General features: G+C 43.6%; 2 protein-coding genes across 2 annotated transcripts in view; one reads left to right on the forward strand and one right to left on the reverse strand.

Annotated features, from left to right (window-relative positions):
• Positions 1 to 21,729, reverse strand: part of MED12L (mediator complex subunit 12L) — a 265,350-nt gene that overhangs the window by 45,886 nt on the left and 197,735 nt on the right. The window contains exons 18-27 of the mRNA XM_081302589.1: positions 19,000 to 19,118; positions 17,878 to 18,021; positions 16,500 to 16,663; positions 13,667 to 13,798; positions 8,470 to 8,697; positions 7,542 to 7,683; positions 5,749 to 5,869; positions 5,332 to 5,433; positions 4,555 to 4,668; positions 926 to 1,125 (exon numbers count right to left, since the gene is read on the reverse strand). Of these exons, the coding sequence (XP_081158715.1) occupies positions 926 to 1,125; positions 4,555 to 4,668; positions 5,332 to 5,433; positions 5,749 to 5,869; positions 7,542 to 7,683; positions 8,470 to 8,697; positions 13,667 to 13,798; positions 16,500 to 16,663; positions 17,878 to 18,021; positions 19,000 to 19,118 (1,466 nt within the window). The remainder of the gene's footprint in view (positions 1 to 925; positions 1,126 to 4,554; positions 4,669 to 5,331; positions 5,434 to 5,748; positions 5,870 to 7,541; positions 7,684 to 8,469; positions 8,698 to 13,666; positions 13,799 to 16,499; positions 16,664 to 17,877; positions 18,022 to 18,999; positions 19,119 to 21,729) is intronic.
• Positions 1 to 21,729, forward strand: part of P2RY12 (purinergic receptor P2Y12) — a 42,761-nt gene that overhangs the window by 10,366 nt on the left and 10,666 nt on the right. The window lies entirely within an intron of this gene.

A 21,729-nucleotide genomic window follows, 5' to 3' on the forward strand; every position in this document is an offset into this window, starting at 1 on the left:
ACAAAAATGACAAACACCAGGATAAAGGAGTCCCACTAAATCTCCCTGGAACCATGTGAGTGTTAAACTTCCCTTCCTGGGACAGGACCTTATGACTCATGTGGATCATAAGTCAGGAGACAGGGAAGAGGGGAGGGTCTTCCCTAAGCAGGACACACACTGACACTGTGGAGGGGAGGGAGTGGGAAGCACCTTGGGGAAGACAGGCTTGGACAAGAATCAGGATGACTGCTCTGAGGTGCGCAGGAGGGGAATGAGGAACAGAGGTCGGCAGTGTCTTGAGGGACTCCCCAAAGGTTGCCACACAGAGCGGGCAGCGCAGACCACACAAGGAAGACCACCCAACCAAGGCCAGCACCACTGGACAGGCAAGGGCACCGCGTGCCTTCAGAGCTGGCTACCTGGAGGACAGACACTGCTTCTAGTCCTGAGGCAGGGTTGCGTGGCCTGCAGCAAATCTATAGGAAAACCCAGTCAGTTCCAGCACCATTGCGATAAGGACCAACTAGGAATGTGCCCGGCAGGTGACAGCATAGTACCACACCAAGACTAAATCTTCTGAAATGTTAGCAACTACACTGTGGTTATGGTATGAAATGAAGACGGAAGTCTTCAAAAGTAAAGAAGAATAAAGTACGCCATCTACCTTGAAAGGGTTTTAAAAAGATACCTATATCTGCATCCATGTTCACACACACAAATAGATTTACAAAGCATATATGGCAAATGTAAACGACTACTCTGTCTAAAGGGTATAAAGGATCACTTTATTCTTGTACCTTTGCAGCAAATTTGGAATTATTTCAAAATAAAGCTAGCAGGGAATAAAAACCCACCTATTTACAGGTTTCCTACAATAATGAACACCTTTCTCCAAAAGAAAGGACATATTTTAAGGAAAAGGCAAATTAAATTGCAGGAATACCTGCTGGCAGATGGTCCTCAGCACGTATCGAGCATATTCTCTTAAGTTGGCTGTTTCTATGGAGATGCTCTTCGCACAGGGCTTCGAGCTGTGAGAGGCAGGCCAGACGTCCTCTGCGGCCCCTTCCCGCCGCAAACTCCTCATGGTGAAGTCATCGTTCTTTAAGGAGCTGACACTGTTATTGCCAATTTTGGCATCTCCTAAATAACAGAATCACAAAAGCGAAGTCATGAAAGTTCAAAATACCACCACATACTGGAGAAGCAAATGAGGCTAGCTTTGGGGGGATTTAAAATATCTGAGTAGCATTATCATTGCATAGCCAGTCAGCCAGCAATCCAGAAAATGAATCAAGAAAATGGATGACTACGAATCAGACACAAAGAAAAAGCAGCCCGATACTCGCTCCTTCTTTTGTTTAAAGAATTAAGTATACTTTCACCAAACTTAGAAAGACCATCATGAACCACACTTAATAATCACAGAGCATTGATTTCACCAACATTTGATGCATCAAATTCATTTGACTTATTAGACAAGAAAAAAAAAGAATGGGTTACTCACCCTTCTAGATGTCCCTTTTCCATTTCTTCTCTTACAATGACTTATTTTCTATCCATAGGTCAAGAGAAAAGTTTTGCCTTAGCCCACCTTACTACCAACTTCTGGACAATAGATATATTTCCCTGGGGATGGAAAAGGGCAATGCATACTAAGGCAGCCCTGGAAAGCAGATGCTTTCTATCACCCATGTCTGCTGGCTTCTTCTCTGACAGCCAAGTGAGACCCCTTGCCTGATACTCCCTGACAGGCTCAGCTGACACCCCCAGAAAACTGCTTCCTCCTCACAAAGTTCTGGGAGCAAAAGGCCACACAGAACATGTCCAGCAGTTGGAATCCCCAGCCATGAGACACGAAACCCTGGCCATTGTAAAAGCCGGGTGTGCCTTGGCTAGCAGGGGGGCCCAGCAATAGCAGGGTGTAGCTTCTGCCCACCCGCAGGGTCCTGCCTTGTTTCCTGGGACCCACGGATGAGTCTGGGTTGGGCCTTTGCTGCCTGAAACAAGTGGGCAAACAGCCTGGGTTGGTGCCCAAGGCCTGTTAAAACCCACAGGCCCACCAAGAAAAGCTCTGACTCTGCTGAAAATACACCAAAAAAAATCTGAAAAATCAAACTGGCTTAATGAATATTTACTTACAAATTCTCAAGAGGAGGAGAGGAATAAATAACACACTTCAACTCACCAATATATTACCACATATTCCCCATTAACACACAAATACAAAACGTACTGTTCACCCACGGGAGTTTACTTAATCCAACAGAGATTCTCAGAAGCGAAGATCTTGAAAGACCAAATTCTAAAAGTAGCAAAGTGCATCCTCCATGCTCAGGTGCCAAGACACACTACAGCTAGTGTGGGAAGCCATTCTAACATGTGATTGGGTGACTCCCGTTAAGGGCCTGAGGCGCTTTGGCTGTGTCGAAGCTTTCCCGACCCTTTCCTGATGAGAGAGCCCATCCGTGTGGGGGTGTGCCTGACCACTGACCCCGGGGACCCAATCACTGACCCTGACCTTGGAGTGCAGTCCCCCCTCAACCTTCATTGGATGGAATTCTCCCCTGAATCTCTTGTTTCCCCAATAAAAGGCTACTCCCCGGCGTGTTCACCCTCTCTCTCTCCTGCTAGCCCTGAGTAATCCTCGCTGCCCTGCTGGGCGGCTAGAGATGGGAACCAGAGAGGTGAGCCGTCTCGGACCTAGCAATATAAATAAGGTACTGTCTGTGTGTTTTATTTCGATCTCTTCTAACTAACTTTATGCCTAGAACCTCATTAATGAAACCACTACGCAGGCCACGTGGTAGAAGCTAGCCTCAAATAGGAACCACAGCAGGTTCCACGGTCTCACCCCCATCTCAGCAGACCTACGGGGAGGGAGCTGGGAGGATGCTGGTCAGAACACAGGGAGGCAGAGACACTAAAACCTCTACAAGAACAATCCAAAGACACACGCCACTGCAGGCCCAGGTGAGGACCTGGAAGTGACATCAGTGACCAGAATGGGGGAGGTGGCTTGGGAGGAGGTGCTGGAATCTTCTGCAGCTATGTGGTCAACAGAGCACATGAGCCAATTGGGCCCCAGCTCTGCTGACCTTTACTGGGTATATCCTGACCTTTCAGGCCTGGAGGATTTGCCATATGATTTGAATATTCAGAGGTAGGCAGATTTTACTTGGGATCAGACCAGTGCTATAAATCAAAGAGCTTGTGTCCACACGGCAGTCATCTTGGTTTCTGCCATTAAAACTTGGGTCACTTACAGATTCAGGCTTCCAAAGTTAATTTAGTGAAAACCTAGTTCTTGCTGGTTTTTCTAATGAGCCTTAGAAATAACAGGGTAACAAATCCAGACTCTAGGTTTGTGTGTTCAGTAGGTCCCATGAGCCACCCTTCCCTTGAGACACCCTCAGAGCAGGGACATGGGTGCTCTCATCCTAGGACCTCCTCAGCTTGAGGAGAGGCTGCTGCCCACAGCTGGCTCTACCCTTCCCTTTGGCTACAGAATCCATGGGCATTCCCAAATACAGACAAAATATACATTCATATGTTCTTTTCAAGTGAACTTTTAATAGGTAATTTTGTGAAAACTCTGGTTTTATTGTTTTGTTTCTGTGTTACAAACAATTGAACCCAGGGGCCTCATTGAAAAATGTTATTGTTCCTTGAATCCTCAGGCATCATTTCTCAAGCATTACAGAATTCTGTCCTCACTTGTGTCCTTTAAGACCCACCTAAAGCAGCTCCTATCATTCAGTTATTCTGTTTTGATCAAAGGGAGCTCACTAAGAACGTAAGAGGTAACTATTATGTAGTCAAGTCTAGAAGAGGGTATTCAAAATTGGAATCAAGCACTATGAACTCAAGTCTTCTAACCATTCACATCCCTTATGACATCCAGAAGAAAATTCATCGACACTTGATGGGCAGAAGACAGCAGAAGACAGTGTTGTCACTCCAGGAGCACATACATAAAAAAAGATATAAAGGACGTCTTGGACACTATGAATCGGATGGAAAAAAAATTACTGTGACAGCGAATACTGATTAATCAATAATACAAACATCATTGTGATTATCACCCGATTCATGAATAAAACAGACAGAAAAACGTGTTCAGGGTCTCCAACACAGCAGAAGCACTCTGAGTAAGTTCCAGGTTTCCTGGTGTTCTGCACCTGAAACACAGCCTGGCTGAGAGCTAAGCCTTCAGGGATGTCACTATGTCATCCATCCTTGTCCTTCCTTGGGTAGTATTTTTGCCAACAATTGAAGGCAAAGCAACCCTGTGGGTCTCAGAATCTACGTCACATCAGAAGGAGCATCAAGCAACTAAAACAGAACAATAGTATGTCTATTTAAATTCCCCCAGGGTCACTATAGGAGGGACAGAAATTCTAAGAGCCCTATTGCCCATAGACTCAGGGAAAGTCAATTCTCTTTTTCCAGGAGAACAAACAAAACAAACCAGGTTTTCAACAACATTAATTAGATTTTGAGCTGAACACAGATGGTTTTGCCTCCACATCTGGTGATCAGCCAAGAAGTGCAGGGCCAGGAAGGTCTTACCGAGCATCATGATGGCTTTCAATACAGCAAAAACCGCTCCCACTTCAATGCTGTTGTGAGCAGCAGCTAAGAGGTGTCTATCGCAAGACGATCTTATTCCGGGGAAAGGTTTGCCTGTGAAAACAACAACAAGCCTTGAACAGTCTCGTCACCATCATTAACGATCTTCCGTAATCACCCCCAGCCGGCAGGGCCTCTCACTGTTGGACTGTGGGCGCTTAATTGCCACTGGCTTGCTTAACCTGAGGCTCCGGGGTTCACTAAGACACACTGCCAGTATTCTTACTTAACCTTTTCTTAATTATTAATTGTTAAAACAATGTTTTTGCTCCTCAGAGAGATGTAGCAAAAAGATTAGCAGGATTCCCACACAGACATGCCCACGTGTGGATGGAAGGGATCTAAGAAGAGGCTTTACTAATACCCTAGGAATCATCGCTTACCTTAGGAAAAGGATAAATGGGTCACCATCCCCTTAAGTTGGGATGGCGAGGCTCAGAATTGACATATATAGTATGTTTTCCGGCCGCACTGCCCGCCTAAGAGCAGAGGTATTTTTATTGACTGTTAACTCCCGGTTTTGATTTCTCAATATTTCCTGATATTACATAAATGGAAGGTGTTGCCAGCCCTCCTGGTGGCACCCTCTCAATCCTTCACTGCCCCCAGATTAAGCCCACAAAAATCAGGAAGGAAATGACGAAACGTAGAGCCCACACGGTCACTTAGAACCTAGAGCTCCGGCCTCTATCCACTGACATGCTGCAGCCAGCTCACCGGCGGCTTGAGGCAAGAAGCAGGCCTGTGGCGCTCGGAACAGATGAAGCAGCAGTCGGCAGGTCATCCTCGCCCCGGGCTCCGCGTCCGCATCTCCACAAGCTAGAAAGCAGGACAGAAAGACAGGCCTCAGGCTTCCTACTAAGTTGAGTCTTCTGCTCTAACCTACATCAACTCTCCTTACAGCAAGAAAAGTAAGCCGTCTCTTCTGAGATGGGAGTACTCCTAAGGCAGTTTGGGGAGAGCAACTGCCTCCAGGGTTAATATGCTGGGGTCTGGGCTGCCCTGCCACCTCTAGCCACCCCAGCACACATACAGCTAGAATCTCCTACTGCACCCACCCTGTGCCCTAACAGCCCGACCCACCCCTCCAAGGCAGCGAGCCCACAGCCAGCACAGCTCCCCAGGCTGCCTTACCTGCCGCTAGGAGAGAGGGGAGAGCCACGTGCTGCACGACGTCCTCCAGGGAGAAACACTGTCGTGCTATCAGAATAGCAATGAAAGTAGCTAATGAATCATGGAATGAAAGGTCACTCACCTTCAAGAAAAACATTGACAGGTTTTAATACCTGACACCCTTCTCAGCCACATCAAAGATCAATACCTAAGAGAATGTAGGCAACACCCCCAGGAGCTCAGTCCCACCACGAACCCACAGGGAACAGCCATGTGTGACTGTTACCCCCCAGGCCTGTTTCTGCAAGACAAACCTTGAGTCTACCCACCCCCCAGAGCTGCAAGAGGACACTGGGCTATAGCTCATGAATCCACAACTGAAAAAAGACAAAAAACACAATCAAGAAATCACTAAGGGATGTGTGAATGCACCCCAATGTGAGTCGGAGTAAGTCCAGAGGACGTCAGAGAAAACAGAAAACAGGAGAGCCCCTTAGCAGAAAGACATGCCTGACGGTGTTCTGGAGACTCTTTATGTGGCAACTAACAAAGATGCTCAAAGGGACAAAATGGGTTGTGAAAACTCTGAAAGTTTCCAACTAACTCCAAATTGCAAAAGAGGAAGAAAATTAATTCATATGAAATCTCTGACTTTACAGACTCCACGAAACACGTGCACAAGATAATGAGAAAAATGACTAATAGAGGCCTTCACAACTGGCACCATAATTCAGGGACCATGGCCGGCAATTTACAAAACACCTCCTCTGATAGCCCAGCACCATGAGGTTCATACTATTATAAAATCCATTTTTACAGATGAGGGATTAAAGCAGAAGACAAAGTACAACAACAACAACAACAAAAAGACTGAGAGACTAAGTAAGGAACTACAGTCAAGATAAAAACGTGTCTTTCTGCTAGAAGAGCAGACCACCACTCGTGAGTTAACGTGTATAAAAGTCTAAGCACACTGAGCTGCAGAGACAGGACTGCCCACCCTGGCAGAGTCTGCAAACTAGGAATAAGCCCTCAGCCAGAGGCAGCTTTTAAAACATAGAGTTCTTTAACATAAGAGACCCCAGCCCTAATTCTGCTCCAACAGGATACAGCAGGCAGGCATGATAAAGAATGGAGGCAGACGTTTCACGAATTCACATGTTATGGATGTAACCTGCTAGTTGAGATAATCAGTGATATATCGGGAGCAGGGGGAGCTATTCATCAGTGTCCAGACTTGATCCCCAAGAAAGACTGAGCATCCTCTGAACCTATACCTGGGCGTTTCTGTGCAATATAACAAAATCTATACTCTTAGAAACCTACATATTGGTTCTTCATAATGAAAAATGCTTCAGTTACATCCCCTGCCATGTGATAAAAATGAAGAACAGGGGCTAGGGTTGTGGTTCAGCGGTACAGCGCTTGCCTAGTACATGCAAGGCCCTGGGTTCAATCCTCAGCACCACATAAAAACAAATAAATAAAGATATTGTGTCCAACTACAACTAAAAAATTAATTTTAAAAAATGAAGAACAAACAGCTCTGAAGTGATCATCCAGATCAGCTACATGGAAATTTCAGGAAACTTCAGGCATTTCTGCTATAGATTAAGCTATCTATTTTATTTCTGATTTTTTTGCATATTAAATAATCTTGGCAACTACACTGTGGCTTATTACTTTCAGACAGAGAAAGAAAAAAATATTTTACAATGTTAAAATTGAGTCAAGTACATAATAATTTTTAAAAAACAGATTACCCACTAACTAAATTTTGAATTACACAATTTTAAACAAAAAAGAAAACTTACATCCACAGTGCAAAGTACATCATTAAACCCCCACACGTGATTGGAAGAACAACAGAGAGCCTTCAGAACCCCCAGCCATTCTGAACTGAGGACAGTGCAGCAGGCGGTCAGTTCGGAGGAGAAATTGGCTATGTCGTTAATCCTAAGGAGGAAAGAGTTGGGCAGTGAGCAGTTGGCAGGATGGTGACCATGCGTGGCATAGCCGTGAGCACATTTCACTACCAGCAACAAGCCTTCTGCTTCTTAGACAGAAGGACGTAACCAATACCCACCTGTCAGATACAATGGAAACCGAGCAAAGGTATATGTTAACAACTTCAAATGTTGTTGAATAATCAACACTATTAAGTGACAAACAATAACCAGTACACATGTGAATTAGAACATTTTTAGCTCTGTGAACAGACCTGATCTACAAATTGACATTTTCATTGTGCGTTGCAATTATGCACAATAGTGGGATTAATCATGCTATCTTTGCACATGCACATAACATGATCCTGTCAAGTCCTCTGGCCAGTATCTCTGCTTTCCCTCTCTTCTCTTCCCCAAATCTATCCTCTGTGCTACTGGTCTCCCTTCTGTTTTCATTAAATCACATTTTTCCTTTTTAAAAGTTCAATTATAGTTGTTTTCAAAATACAGGTATTTTATTATATACATTTTTTTTGAAAATGCATACTATAACTTAATAGACCATACCTAAAACATCCAATGCCCAAGCAAGAAGACATAAGCAGGCGTTTCTCAGGTTAAGAAAATTTTTGAACAGAACAGAGGTAAATAAATAATGAATAAAAGAAGATAGAGTCAGGGGAGCAAATGAAAGGCAGGTGTGAGCCCAGACATTTATTAGACACTTGTTTCAAAGAAGTTCCCAAGTCACCCAAGTCCTTGTCAGTGATGCCTTCCCAGTAGCCCGGCTCACCTGCCGGCATCCTGATGGCCCATGCAGACATTCATAAGCGTGTTGCAGACAAAGCTGTAGCGATTGGCTGCGTTGTCACTGAGGACTTTGCCCAGCATTGAGTAGTTGATGCTTCGAGCTGAGGGATTCTCAATAAAATCCATCATGAAGTCGGGATCCCATCGCAAGTTGGAATTTGCAGGCATCACATTATTATATATGGTTTGCTTTACTTTAGAACAGGCACTACTGAGGTTACAAGAAGAAAAGTTAAAAAAGAAAAACAAAAACTAGAATAATAGGAAAACCATTTCACTTAAGAAAGCTGGTAACTAATCTTAAATGATTTTCTACAGTTTACAAGCTCTACAAATCACAGAATTTACTAAGGCTTCCAACAACTAACTCAAGTAATAACATTTGCAACTATTCTTAAGAATAAAAATAGATTCAATTACACATCAGAATACTGTGGTGTTGTAGTCCTGATGGCACATGCCAAAGATCTCCTCCTCTAGGGACACTGTGTCCTGCGGAATTTGAATGCTAAGACATGTGACTATGGGACGGTGGCACAGCAGAGAAAGGAAAGGCATGTTCCTGACTTCAGGGAGCTTGCAATATGCCAGGGGGCTCTGGATAACTGGCAAATTGTACAAGAGCAAAGAACTGGTCACATCATCCCTAAGTTTGTCATGCCGTGTTTCTCAACAGCGGTGAGATTTTTTTTAAGACCCTGGTTTATCGTGTGAAATATTTGAGGTTTTCATGAGCTACATCTGAGCAAAGATAGGACAGAAGCATCAAGGGATGTGGATGGATTTACTCCACAGCCAGCACTGAGATGCTCCAGTTTCAAAACTCACATTACATATGAACTCAGCCATTCCTGCCCATCTGCTCCATCTGTAAGTCCATGAGCAAATTCAAGTGCTCTACTCAAGAGCTCTTCAGCGCAACAGAGAGGCTGCTCTTAAGATTAAGTTTGGGCAGCAAACAGATTCGTGGTTAAGGTGATATACAGCTTTTTTATGCACCTACATTAGCCAGGAATGAGTACCTCAAATATACAAAGGCATGTGGATGCTTTATCCTGAAGCACTTTCAGTGCCAACAGCTGTCAGAAATTGAGACCATTCAGCTCAGCCCTCGTCCTTCTGGGCTTCTTCTGGGCTGTTTGGTTAAAAACTGATTCCTAGGTCTCACATAGGTACTCTTGAGTTGTGTGTTTAACAAGGGCTCCCAAATGACTCCAGTGCCAAATGATGCCAGGGAGGCCCAGGTGTCACCGAGAGGACCAAATGACAAACCGAATAATTACTATCCTCTATATTTTTTCTCTTTCTTTGCAAAGGACTTCTGTAAAAAACTTGTTGGCCATCATGGAGGAATATAAACTGGCAAAAGAGAATTGTGGCATTTTGAAAATGACAGTCATTTTGTGGTCCCGGTGCTTCTACCCACCTGTTCTTCCTGACTACTCTTTATTCACTCTCACTTATTACATTCATGTTCCCACTAAAAATGAATCCCTTGTTTCCTCTCGACCATATCCCTCATTTCCTCTGCCTCCCAAAGCCTTGAGTGTTTAGTACAAGGGACTTCTGCAAATTTTAAAGCTTTACCTCTTTTTCATTCAACTCTTCACTTAATTCTACCAGTTTCTCCACTCTGACTTTAGAATCCCAGCTCTTCTGCTCTGCTTCTGGTTTATGAGCCCCACCCCTCCACCTCCAGGAGGCAGGTTTTTCTAAGTGGACTGCAGGGTCCCTCTGAAACTGGCTAGTGGTGAGGTCTTCTCAGCCTGCATGTTGCGGCTTCCTGTGTCCTTTAGTACAGGCTTTCTAGATGGGTTTCTGTGTTTGAATCAAATGCTGGCAACCAGCTAGGCCACGCCAATCCTCACACTCTGCTGCTTGCACAGAGGGAACCAAGCCAATGGCTGAGACCTTTCCTTCTGCAGCTACGAGGAGCAGAAAGACCTGGAGGCCTGGGGACAGCAGCATACATCCTCAGAGCCTGTTCAGATCCAGGCTTGCTCACTGTTAACTAAGGCTAGGACACTCCTTTGTTCCTGGGGAAAGCCATTTCTACTTCCTGGTTGTTGTGAGTGCTCAAGCACTGTGCCCAGCACAGTGCCCGGTAGATGGCCCTGGAATTCCCTATTCCACAACATTCCTCTCACAGGATGGCTTGGATGATATCACAGACAAAATGATCCAATTGTTTTATCAGTATGTTAATGGAAATCTCTGCCTGATTGTCCTTTTTTATCAAATTCCAAACTATAAATCGGTCTCTGATTCTGAGAGGACAGGCGCAGTGGTGTGTGCCAGCAGCCCAGCCAGGCAGAGCCCCACTTGAGGGTCACTTGGGCCCACAGTTCAGGGCCAGCCTGGGCAACACAGTGAGAATCTGTCTCAAAACAAAGAAAGGGGGAGCAAAAGACAGCCCAAGAAAGCTACACCTCTCCCCGCTGCTTTATGGAAACGTTAGAAAGTGCACCTGCCCCTTACCAAGGAATGGTCCTTGGAACACCACACTGCGCTGCGGGTCCCCTAAGTCCCTGCTCCTGGCACAGCGCTTGAATGAACTCACCTTGCCTACCTGCACTGCACTGCGGGAGCAGCGGTGGTTAAATAAGCTTTGGGGGCTGTCTGGGGAAGTTCACCGTCAGACAAGGGCTAGTGCAGGAACCACAGCATGAATGAGAAAGCTCACAAAACTCTAAACTGAAACTGAAAACTCCACACAGAGTAACAGAAGAATATTGTTCTAAGATTACATCATTTCTGTGAAAAGGGGTTTCCTAAGACTCATTCAGATGATTTACAAAGGCTTACTCCACCTAATGCATTACGTGGTATAGCATTTTAGTATTTTTGTAAGTACTGTTAAATATGACTTTTTGATGTCTGTTGCCTTGGCTGTGCCCCCTAGGAGCTGCACAGCTATAGTGGTGAGCAAAGCAGGCGGCCTCTGCTCTCCTGGAGCCAGGCCACGATCAATACACAATGTTCTTGAATATTCAGTTTAATCAAATCTCGAGTCCATCTAAGATGCTGAGAATGAGCAGAGGGTGGTCAGGGAGGCAGAGGTAAGGAAGTGTGGGTGAGTGTGTGAGTGAGTGCCACGAGTGAGGTAAGAGCAGGTGTGAAAACCCAAGGTGGGTGCAAGCTTACACATCAGAAGGAGCAGCAGGGAGAGGACCAAGCGATCAGGGCAGAGCACACAGAGGAGAAGAGGAGCAGAAGAGAGCAGGGCACTGCACACAGTGAAGGCTAGGAGGCGAGGCAGCACTGGGAACCCCGAGAGTCACCATGCTTTAAGTGGGTGACTCTAGTGGACATAGTCAGAATCTACACAAGAGGGTCAAGGGTGAAGCAGGAAGGCCAGCTGGGACAGCTCTGCATGGGGCCCTGCAGGGGATGACCAGAGAGGCAGTGACGAGGGCACCAAGGAGTGGTGGACTCCAGGTACCCAGGAGGCAGGGCTCACAGGATTCACCCAAATGAAACAGGGCACTGAAGGGCACAGACAACTGCAGACCACCTCTTCCTTGCTCTTCCTGAGGATTCCAAATTTCTTTTGGCCAGATATTACTTTCTCCTGGAATTAATTATCTAAAGTTACTTCCTAGCACCTGACCACCTGAGCCCCCTGAGCAAGGCTGAGACCCAGGGAATAAGAGGGAGTTGGACATGCCACCTGAAATAGGTGGTCAAGGAAGTAGAGACACAGAGGAAGTGCAGAAGCAAGCAAGAAAACAGCCCCCCAAAAGCGCTCCCAGGGAGGCCAGGCAAGGGAAATTCAAATGCTTTCTCCCAGGTTAATCTCAAAGTTGCAGAGCTAAACAGACGTAGTACTACTTGGAAATGGGAGATGATACCTAGAGCAGAAGGTAATTCAATAGGAATTCTGGATAAGGGCTGAGAAGATAAAAAAATCTTTTCTACATATAAAATATCCTGGACTCATTAACATAAAGCATTCCTTAAGCAGTGAGATTTATTGACAGAAAAAAACATTCATGAACCAACAATTGCAGCATTTATGAAGACTGAGAGAGCAAGTAGGTTAACTGCAGATTTTACAATATCTTCTTAATGATTAACTAGGATATATTTCTTGTGTTATCAAGAAATGAGATAATATTTACTAAGTTGAACCTAAATACAAACACAATGCAAAATACAAATTAGGTCATCTTGCATTTTTTGATACATGTTGATTTAATGCTACTCATGAAAATACTAGTAATTTTTTTATATAAAAACCTAATTCACATGAAATTTACTGTTTAGTAAGACATAGGACGTACTAAACAGTAAATTTTTTAAGAGAGGAAAAAAATGAAAAACTGTTTGGAAAAATTGTGGAGAAGTAAATGGAGTTACAGAACCTTCCATGCCTAACCAAGAAATGAAAGCAATTTGTAACTTCAAGATGTGCAGAGGGTATTAAATCCACCCAAAGTAACATAAAAAGCCAGGTCAAAAAACGGGGATCTCAATGCTAGGAGGAATATGAACCCAGAAAAACACCAAATACTGCTTCATTAACAGCCTACTAGATTCATGATTCAAATTGAATTTCAAATTTAAAATATAAAGATTTATTAAATATTTATCATCATTCCAATATGACTTACCTAAATGAACTATATCTGTAAAAGTTATAGAGAATATAAAAATAAAATTTGAGGGGTACTGGAGATTGAGCCCAGGGGTACTTGACCATTGAGCCACATCCCCAGTCCTATTTTGTATTTTATTTAGAGACAGGGTCTCAATGAGTTCTCAGCTACTTGCTTTTGCTGAGCCCGGCTTTGAACTTGCGATCCTCCTGCCTCAGCCTCCCAAACCGCTGGGATTATAGGCTTGTGCCAATATTCCCGGCAAGAACAAAAAATTTTAAAGAAAAAATCCTTTGATTGTTGAAGACACAAAATTAGCCAAGGTTAGATGGTTATGGCCTAAAGTCGTTTTAATCTGGGGGTGGGAGGGAGGAAACCAATTCATAGTTTAATGGTTTACCTTTCATTGCCACTATGTATTTTTAATAGTCAGTTTCATCAAATCTTGAATTTATCAAAATTAGCACCGGAGAAAAATAAACATGATCACCTTTCATTATGAAAAAGGCTACTAACACTGGTAGAGTCATGGACAAACACAGCTGTGATCCCATTGCTACTCTTGGACTTTCTTCTACCCACCTGAAGAGGTCTCCAAACTTGCTTCTGAGGTGGCTACAGGACACATAGAGGTCGTAGAGGTAGGCTAAGATGCATCTTTCGGGGGAAGAGCACTCCGAGGGGTTCACGACGTGCTTCACCACACCGCACAACCTGAGGGCAAGACACAGGCAAATGAGGCCCACACAGTAGTGCACCCTCACCCAAGGCTTCGAGAACGAGGTGACCACATACGACTCGATGACCAGCACAGCAAACTGAATCTCTGAACGCCTGCGTTCTGAGGAGGTTCAGAAATGCTATACACAACTTCAGAAATGTCGTTGACAACAAGAAACAAAAACAACAAGAGATGGTGTGCAAGCTGTACTTGGAGAAGTACTGAGCCCTGTGACAGGGACGCAGTGGAAAGGTGGAGGGGAGGACCTTCTGATTGAACTGAGTCACACATCAGCTTGAGCCTTTGTAAAGCAGCAGCTCCCAGAAGTAACCCTGGGAGATCCCCATCCCTTGGCTGGATCTGGCATCATTGGGGAAATTCATGGTTGGGAGGCAAGCTAGAAACAAATTGATCTCGGTTTACCTCTTTTCATAGTGACATCCTCTATGACAACTGGGGTCATAAGCACCCAGCCACACATAAAATTCTGTGTGGCCCGCCAGGCAGATCAGAGGCCTCTGTCTATGCTTCTCCCACACCCAAGTGCACTTGGCAGGGCACACACTGGCCCAGCAGCAAGAGTCTGGCTCCTCCGCCAGGCCTTCTGTTGTGGGTCTCCCCAGGACACCATACCACAGGAGTCACAGGTGATCGGACCAGTGCTCTGACCTGCCACCCTCACCATAAAAAGGGGCTCCCAGGCACAGAAAGGTGAAGGGCCTTCAGCAGGGCAGGCAGCCAGCGCACAGCAGAAGGGGAGGAGAGCCTGGGCCCCCCAGACAAGACCTCTCCATGCTGAGGGGTCAGGGGAATCAGAAGCATCTGCAGGGCCCAAGCCACAATGGACAGCAGGAGCACAGGTGCCAGAGGGGGACCCTGGGACTACCTGAAGAAATGCCCAGAGCATCCTAAACCCTGGCAAGGAACAGTGACAGATGGGCCAGCCAGCAGAGAATGAAGCTGACCATTAGAGGAAAACCTCACACAATCATTTTTAAAAGTAGTGACTAGAACTGTGGTTGACTACATAAACAAAAGATATCCTGATACATCCTAAAGCCAAGAATTCTACTGTGTCTAAAGGAAACAAACACGTGAGAAATGGTCAGCTAGCCAGGGTGTAGCAGAGTTTCCTCAACTTCTCTGTCTTGCTGGAGATGAGGAAGGCTTCACACTGTGATTCTGGATGACCACTCGCATAAATACAAAAAAAATAATGTCATCATTTGAGGAAAAATATTTACCCTTGCTACGTATAATCAAGCAAAAAGAAAAGGAAATGTCAAACATAATTTTATGAATATTCAATAGTATGTAAATTTAAAATGTAAAAATCAATGATACTAAAATTCTTTAAGTTAAAACATAAAATACAATCAAGCAAAAACACTTGCCATGTGGGCTGGGATGTAGCTTAGCAGGATAATGCTTGGCCAGCATGCACCAGGCCCCTGGCTCAGTTCCCAGCACTGCAAACAAACCAAACCTGTACTTGTCACAACTCAACAAAATGATTTCATGAACAACTAGAAGATTTCCATGCACAATCTTAAAAGTATGAGATAGCTTGAATAATAGGAATGAACTCCCAACCAGGAAGATCTGTTAAAAGCCGTGAGAGTCATTGTCTATGTGATATTGGATAACACACACTGCTACACTACCAAACCCTTTATTTAAAACGCCCGAGTCCCAGTTTCTTGACATATAAAATGATATTAAAATTCAAACCTTACAGCATAGTAAGTAGAGGGTTGCTAAATCGTTACGTACTTCCTTAAATTCTAAGATAGATATGTTCTTGCATAGTAAAGTTTCTGAGATATTTCAGACTTCACTTCCTAATCTAAGTGTACAGTTAACATATACAAAAGGTACCATTTGATGTGCCCCCAGAAAGCTGCTGTTCCACCTAGGCCACCTGAGGAACAACATAGTCAATCACATGTGCTAGATCACAGCAAACAGTCACTGCTGCACCAAAGAACTCCGTGGTTCTTTTGAGCTCAGGAGGAAAAAAAAAAAAAAAAAGGAAGAAAAATGGGCTGCTGTGTTTGTGTAAAAAGCCCAGTGGGGGAAAGGGGAGTGGACAGAGCGGGGCTGGCTCTACCTTACCTTGGGCTCCCAAGCCTCTGTCTCCGATGGGCAGAGCAGGTTTACCTCCTCAGACCAATTCCACTGGCAACAGCAGAGCAAACTCTATCTTATAACAGCCACAAACCAAAAGCACACAACATACCAAGAACAAACAAAGACACTGGTTCTAAGTTAGCTCTTGTCAAAAGATGCTGTGAATCACAAAGATGAAACTGAAGCACCCCTTCACTGTCAATGAATGCAAAGCTGTATTTGGTGTTGGATTCTCCAAAAAACCAAAATTACAGGAAAAGAGAAGTTACAAGCATTCACTCTTAATAAGCCAGGATGCTGGGCAGCATGAAGGATGGAGGCCATCAATGAGCAGCCTCCTGTTCTTATAAACCAGGGCGTGACCAGGAAGGCAGCAAGGAGGAGGGAGAGGAGGAAGGCCTCAGGCTTAACCAGAAAAGTGATTCTGTCTCCTCCTCTGATAGAGCCTTTGTGGCAGGAGTATTCTTTTAACTGTTTTAATTGAAATAAAAACAGGTACTATTGTTCTCTTAATAGTACCAGACACTTTCGGATTTGAAAAACGATGGCATTTTATATACCAACCCTTCAAACACCTGGGCTGTCTGCTCAGGATTCAGGATCAGACAACTATGATAGCGCCTGAGAACAGCCACAATGCACACGCAGAGCCCCGTGGTGTAGCTGCCTGCCAGGCTGGAGGACTTGAGGAGCAGCTCGGCTTCCACAACACTCAACTCATTCAGCAACTGTAAGAACAGAGAAGGAATGAAAAACGCAGGTGCCACAACACAAAGGAGAACCAGTCCCACCAATCATGAGCACTCCATGCTGTGCGCCACGGCTGGGGAGAACGTGGACTCATGAATCAGACATCTTTTTATTTTTAAGCCTGTTTATACAAGAACTTTGTGTTCTTCTGTCTGGACATGAGGGTGTGTAAGATGAGGAAGCACCCAGTGCCGGGCAGCCCCGAGTTCTGGAATAGATCAGTGAGGCTGATATATACTACAGAATAAGGAAACCAAGGTTAAAATCCATTCACTAATAATACTAGGAGATAAAGAAACAAGTGCAACAAGTTATCAAATTTTAAGGACTCTTTTTTTTCTTTCAGTGTTAAAATTTACTCTATTATAGACAGAAAATACTCTTTCATCACTGTCTAAGCAAAACAACAAAAGACAATCCCAGAAAGCCTCAGAATTCTGGCATTGTTAAATGACATGCACTGAATACCAGGTATAATTATTTAACTGAATACCAGGTATAATTATTTAACAGAGCTGTAATTAAAATACTAGGCTGATGACCATTAACTCAGAATGTCTCAATTATTCAAAAATGTATTGGGTCCTCACAACTGTGTTAATAAACAGCAACTGGTTCCATTCAAATGGGCTGAGGTGCCCAACAGAGGCCAGGAGGAGTGGGATGGGGCAAGGATGGGGAAAGCTGATCAATGGGCACTGAGCTACAGTCAGAAGCAAGATGTTCTGGTGCTACAGGTAACCATGATGTACTGCACATTTCAAAGAGCTGGAAGAAGGGATTTTGGCAATTTTCACTGTAAAGAAATGATAAATATTCCATGAGGCAAGTTATGTTTAACCTGGTATGAATATTGTACAATGTGTGCATGCATAGAAATATTACACAGAACCCCCATTTATGTGTATATTTTACATAAAACTATATATGTACAGTTTTTATGGTTTTGAGTGTTGATTTTAAAATAAATTTAGGCTAGGCATGGTGGCATAGATCTGTCATCTTAGCCCCCAGGAGGCTGAGGCAGAAGGATCAATGAAGACCAGCAGGAGTTTAAGCCCAGCCTGGACATCACTATGAGACCCTGTCTCAATTATTTTAAATTTAAAAATAATACATTTTAAAACATAAATTCTGCAATGCCTGGTAGGTTGGCTCTCCCAAAGTTAAGGAAACACAGTCTCTCTGACACCTGTATAGCGAAGTCAATGAGTCCATTGATGTTCAGTGCGGGCTCCATGAGATCGAAGATGAGCTGTATGTGGTGGGCCAGTGGGAGGTGGTAGGACGTCCCTGAAGCAAAGCTGGTGATCTGCTCCAGAACGTTGTTAGAGATCTGAGCAGACAGAGTGAGGCTGTCACACACGGATTCCCAAACCATCTTTTACATAAATTATTTTACTTCTCTAACACACTGGAATTTAGCCATTCTACTAGATGAAAATTAAAACATATTTTCACAGAAACCAAAACCATGTACAGATCAAACAGCTTTTTTATTTTTTATTTTTATTTTTTAGTTATAGATGGATATAATATCTTTCTTTATTTTTATGTGGGGCTGAGAATCAAACCCAGAGCCTCACCTGTGCGAGGTAGGCGCTCTACCACTGAGCCACACAACCGGCCCCTCAAACAGCTTTTCATGTGTCTAAATAACCATCAAAGAATTTGTAAAACAAAATAGATTTGGTTTCTTCTCAATGTCATGGCATTTCATTTCAATCATTGACATGTGTGCTACGGGGCCAGGGAGTCATAACATCAGCCTTGCATTAGGGATTATTTTATATATTACTGATTATTAACATAAGGTAAAAGTGGTTACATAATAAAAACAAGCTCTTGGGCTGGGGCTGATGCTCAGTGGTGGAGCAATTGCCTATCATGGGTGAGGAACTGACCTCAGCGCCACATAAAAATAAATAAATAAAGGTATTGTGTCCATCTACAACTTAAATTTTTTTTTAAAATGTATAGTCCGAGATGTTCCCACATGTTTATAAAATATATGTATAAAGTTCATGAAGGCTGGGGCTGGAGCTCAGTGGTAGAGCACTCCCCTAGCTTGTGCGAGGCGCTGGGTTCAATCCTCAGCACCACAAAAAATAAATAAATAAAAATAAAGGTATTGTGTACAACTACAACAACAACAAAAAATATATATATTTTTTTAAAAGCACCCTTTGCCAGGCGCAGTGACATATTCATGTGAAAAAAATTCATGAAGGCTGAAAACACATATTGCACAAAAGGGATTTTTCAGGAAACGGTGACACGTGCAATACATAAGAAGATAGTTTTAAATGGCTACCTGAGACGTCACTTGATGCTGATCGAAATACGACAGAAGTTGGAGTTTTGTGAACACCGTCTCCAGGGTTGGAAATGTTTCTTGTTTGTTCTTTCTGGCTTTTTGCCCTTCATCCCCAACTAAATGAACATAAAACACACAGGTTATTTTCCATTTACTCAAAACTCTTTCATTATCTAACATCATCATTGATCCCAGGCTGAAGAGCTCACATCAGTAGTTGGGTATACAAATTGCTTTAAAAATGAAGTTAATGTATTAATTTAGTCCTTCCCTGGGACAAAAACCAATACATAAAAACAACAGACTTGAGGACATAGATCCAGCTAAGAAATCCAAAACACACCTCTGTTTCTGCAGATAGGCTCCATATACCTAAATATAACAAACTGCTTAAAACCTCATGTAAAAGGATGCAAAGTACTCTTGGAAATTTACATCCACTTTTTTAAAAAATAAAAAAGGTAACAAATTAGCAGTGGCGCTTAATATTTATTTGAATGATATTTGTGTGACTAAAAATATAGTCATAATTATATATTTTCCCTATCTATTTTAGGTTAACTTGCTTTCATAACATATATTATTGATCTTTTGTTGCTTAATTTTCATTTGAAAATGTTTAAGTCCTGATATTATTGGCCTTTTAAACAAATAGTTCTAGTAAAATTCATTAATGTTTTCATGCAAATGCAGAAGGAAGTCTGAGCAAGTTCAAATGAAAATGCTACTTAAACTAGATTGGAAATTCCTCTGGGCAAGACCTGGCTGATCTAACAACACTATTAATGGCTTGGAACCATAAAACCTTCCTTTTTTTTTTTCTTTGCAAGGAGGGGGTGGGGAGGAGTGGGGAGGTTGAGGGCAGAACCCTCTGAGAACAACTGAGCTACATCTCCAGCCCTTTTTTTTTTTTTTTTTTTTTTTTTGAGACAGGGTCTCATCAAGTTGCCAAGGTGGGCCTCCAACTTGCAATGATGCTGCCTCAGCTTCTGGGAGTTGGGAGTTGCTGGGATTACAGGCATGTACCACCACACCCAGTATCAAAATCGTATTTTATGTTCCCTGAACTGAAATAAATGCTAACACAAGCTCTTTTCTCCCTACCAGTCTTCATTTTTCCAGGAAAAAAAGAGGAAGGGTAAATTTCCATTACTCTGAGTATAACTGGCCAGCCTCTGGTACTCACACTAAATGACAAGCTAGCAAACAATATGTCTTCACACGCAGGCTGTTAACTAGAGGAGGCTTACTGCATCCCTGACTGACATCTTTCTGGTTGAGGAGTTTTGTCTAAAATGAAGGAAAAACAGGAGGATGGAGGAAGCTGCTCGAGGTGGGTTTCCATTACTGGCATCTCAGAAGGCACAGAGAACAATGGTTTTCCAAGTTAAGGGGCTAGAAGTGCCTACACTTCAGGGACTGCTACAAAGATAGCACAGACAACAGTCTGGCTCTAAAAACTGTGAAGGAAGGAAGCCGAGTCCACATGAATGGCCAACCCACCTCCTTCCCTTCCACCTCCTTCAGCCTTCCAAACCCAGACTCTACGCAGGACCTGGGTACCCTCTGCAAGTCATTGAGACTGAGCCGCAGGACTTTCACCTAAAGGAGACAGTAACCCCCATCCCCTTTCCAAGCAAACCAACAGAAGTCTCAAATATTGTTTGCTAGCTAGTTTCAGGGCTTCTCAATTCAATCTTCTCTTGAAACTCATTTCCTCTTTTCTCTAAGAGAGAAAATAACCCAACAATATAAATAGTTTTCTTAGAGCACTTTCCTCTGCAAGCTCTAGAACATCAAGAGTCTCATTTGCACAGCTCGTGGCTACTCCCACCAAGTGCGGGTGCACTGCAAGGCGCTTCCCCAGCTGTGAAAGGGGTGAGGGAAGGTGAGCCAAGCAGACCAAGGAGACACGAAGCCCTTTCCATACCTGCACACACCCCTTATTGGAAGAAAGAGAGGCTGTTTGGATTACTTGTGCTGTTTTGGATTACTTATTCTCTCTAGGAAAGATCTAGCAAAATAAGCTCTAGTAATTTTGCCTGTTAAAAAATTAAGACTGAATGCCCTGTGGAGAGGTCCACAGCAGAGTGGCCAGGGGCTGAGAGGTGGCTTACACCACAGGCAGGAAGAAGGCTGTTGAAAATGTAGACATTCTTTCTTCATATTCCTGAAGGATTTGGAAAAAAAAAAGAGTGGAAGGGATGTATATGTGTGTGTGTGTGTGTGTGTGTGTGTGTGTGTGTAATATCATATTTTAAATCATATGACTGCATAATGAAATAAACCTTGAAAGAGCAATTAAGCAGATCTGAAAAGGATAATTACAAAGGTCCAATTGTGCAAGGTGATGACTTCACATAAATATTTGGCTTCACTATAAAAACTACAAAAAAACACAGAGAAAGAATTGCAAGTGACAAGGCTATTACCTGCAAAGGCCTAATTTTCCCTTCTACCTGAGATTATCTGGTGACATTGTGGCTTCCATACCCACTGAGTTCCTCTTCCGAGTCACTAAGAACAGACCAGCAATTACACTGTGATGGTTGTGACTGTCGTGTGCGGGTCAGTGCCCACAGCAAAGCAAACTGCAAGCCGGGGCAATGGCAGAAAAGACACGGGAGAGGGAGCTCCTCTAGACCCGGGTCTTCCCACTCCGCCTCAGGAGTCCCTTCATTACTACCTGGAAACTCTGGTCCAGATTAGAAAGGTACAGAATAAAAA

This window comes from Spermophilus citellus (genome assembly GCF_964194105.1).
Source record: "Spermophilus citellus genome assembly, chromosome: 7".
NCBI classification, from domain to species: Eukaryota; Metazoa; Chordata; class Mammalia; order Rodentia; family Sciuridae; genus Spermophilus; species Spermophilus citellus.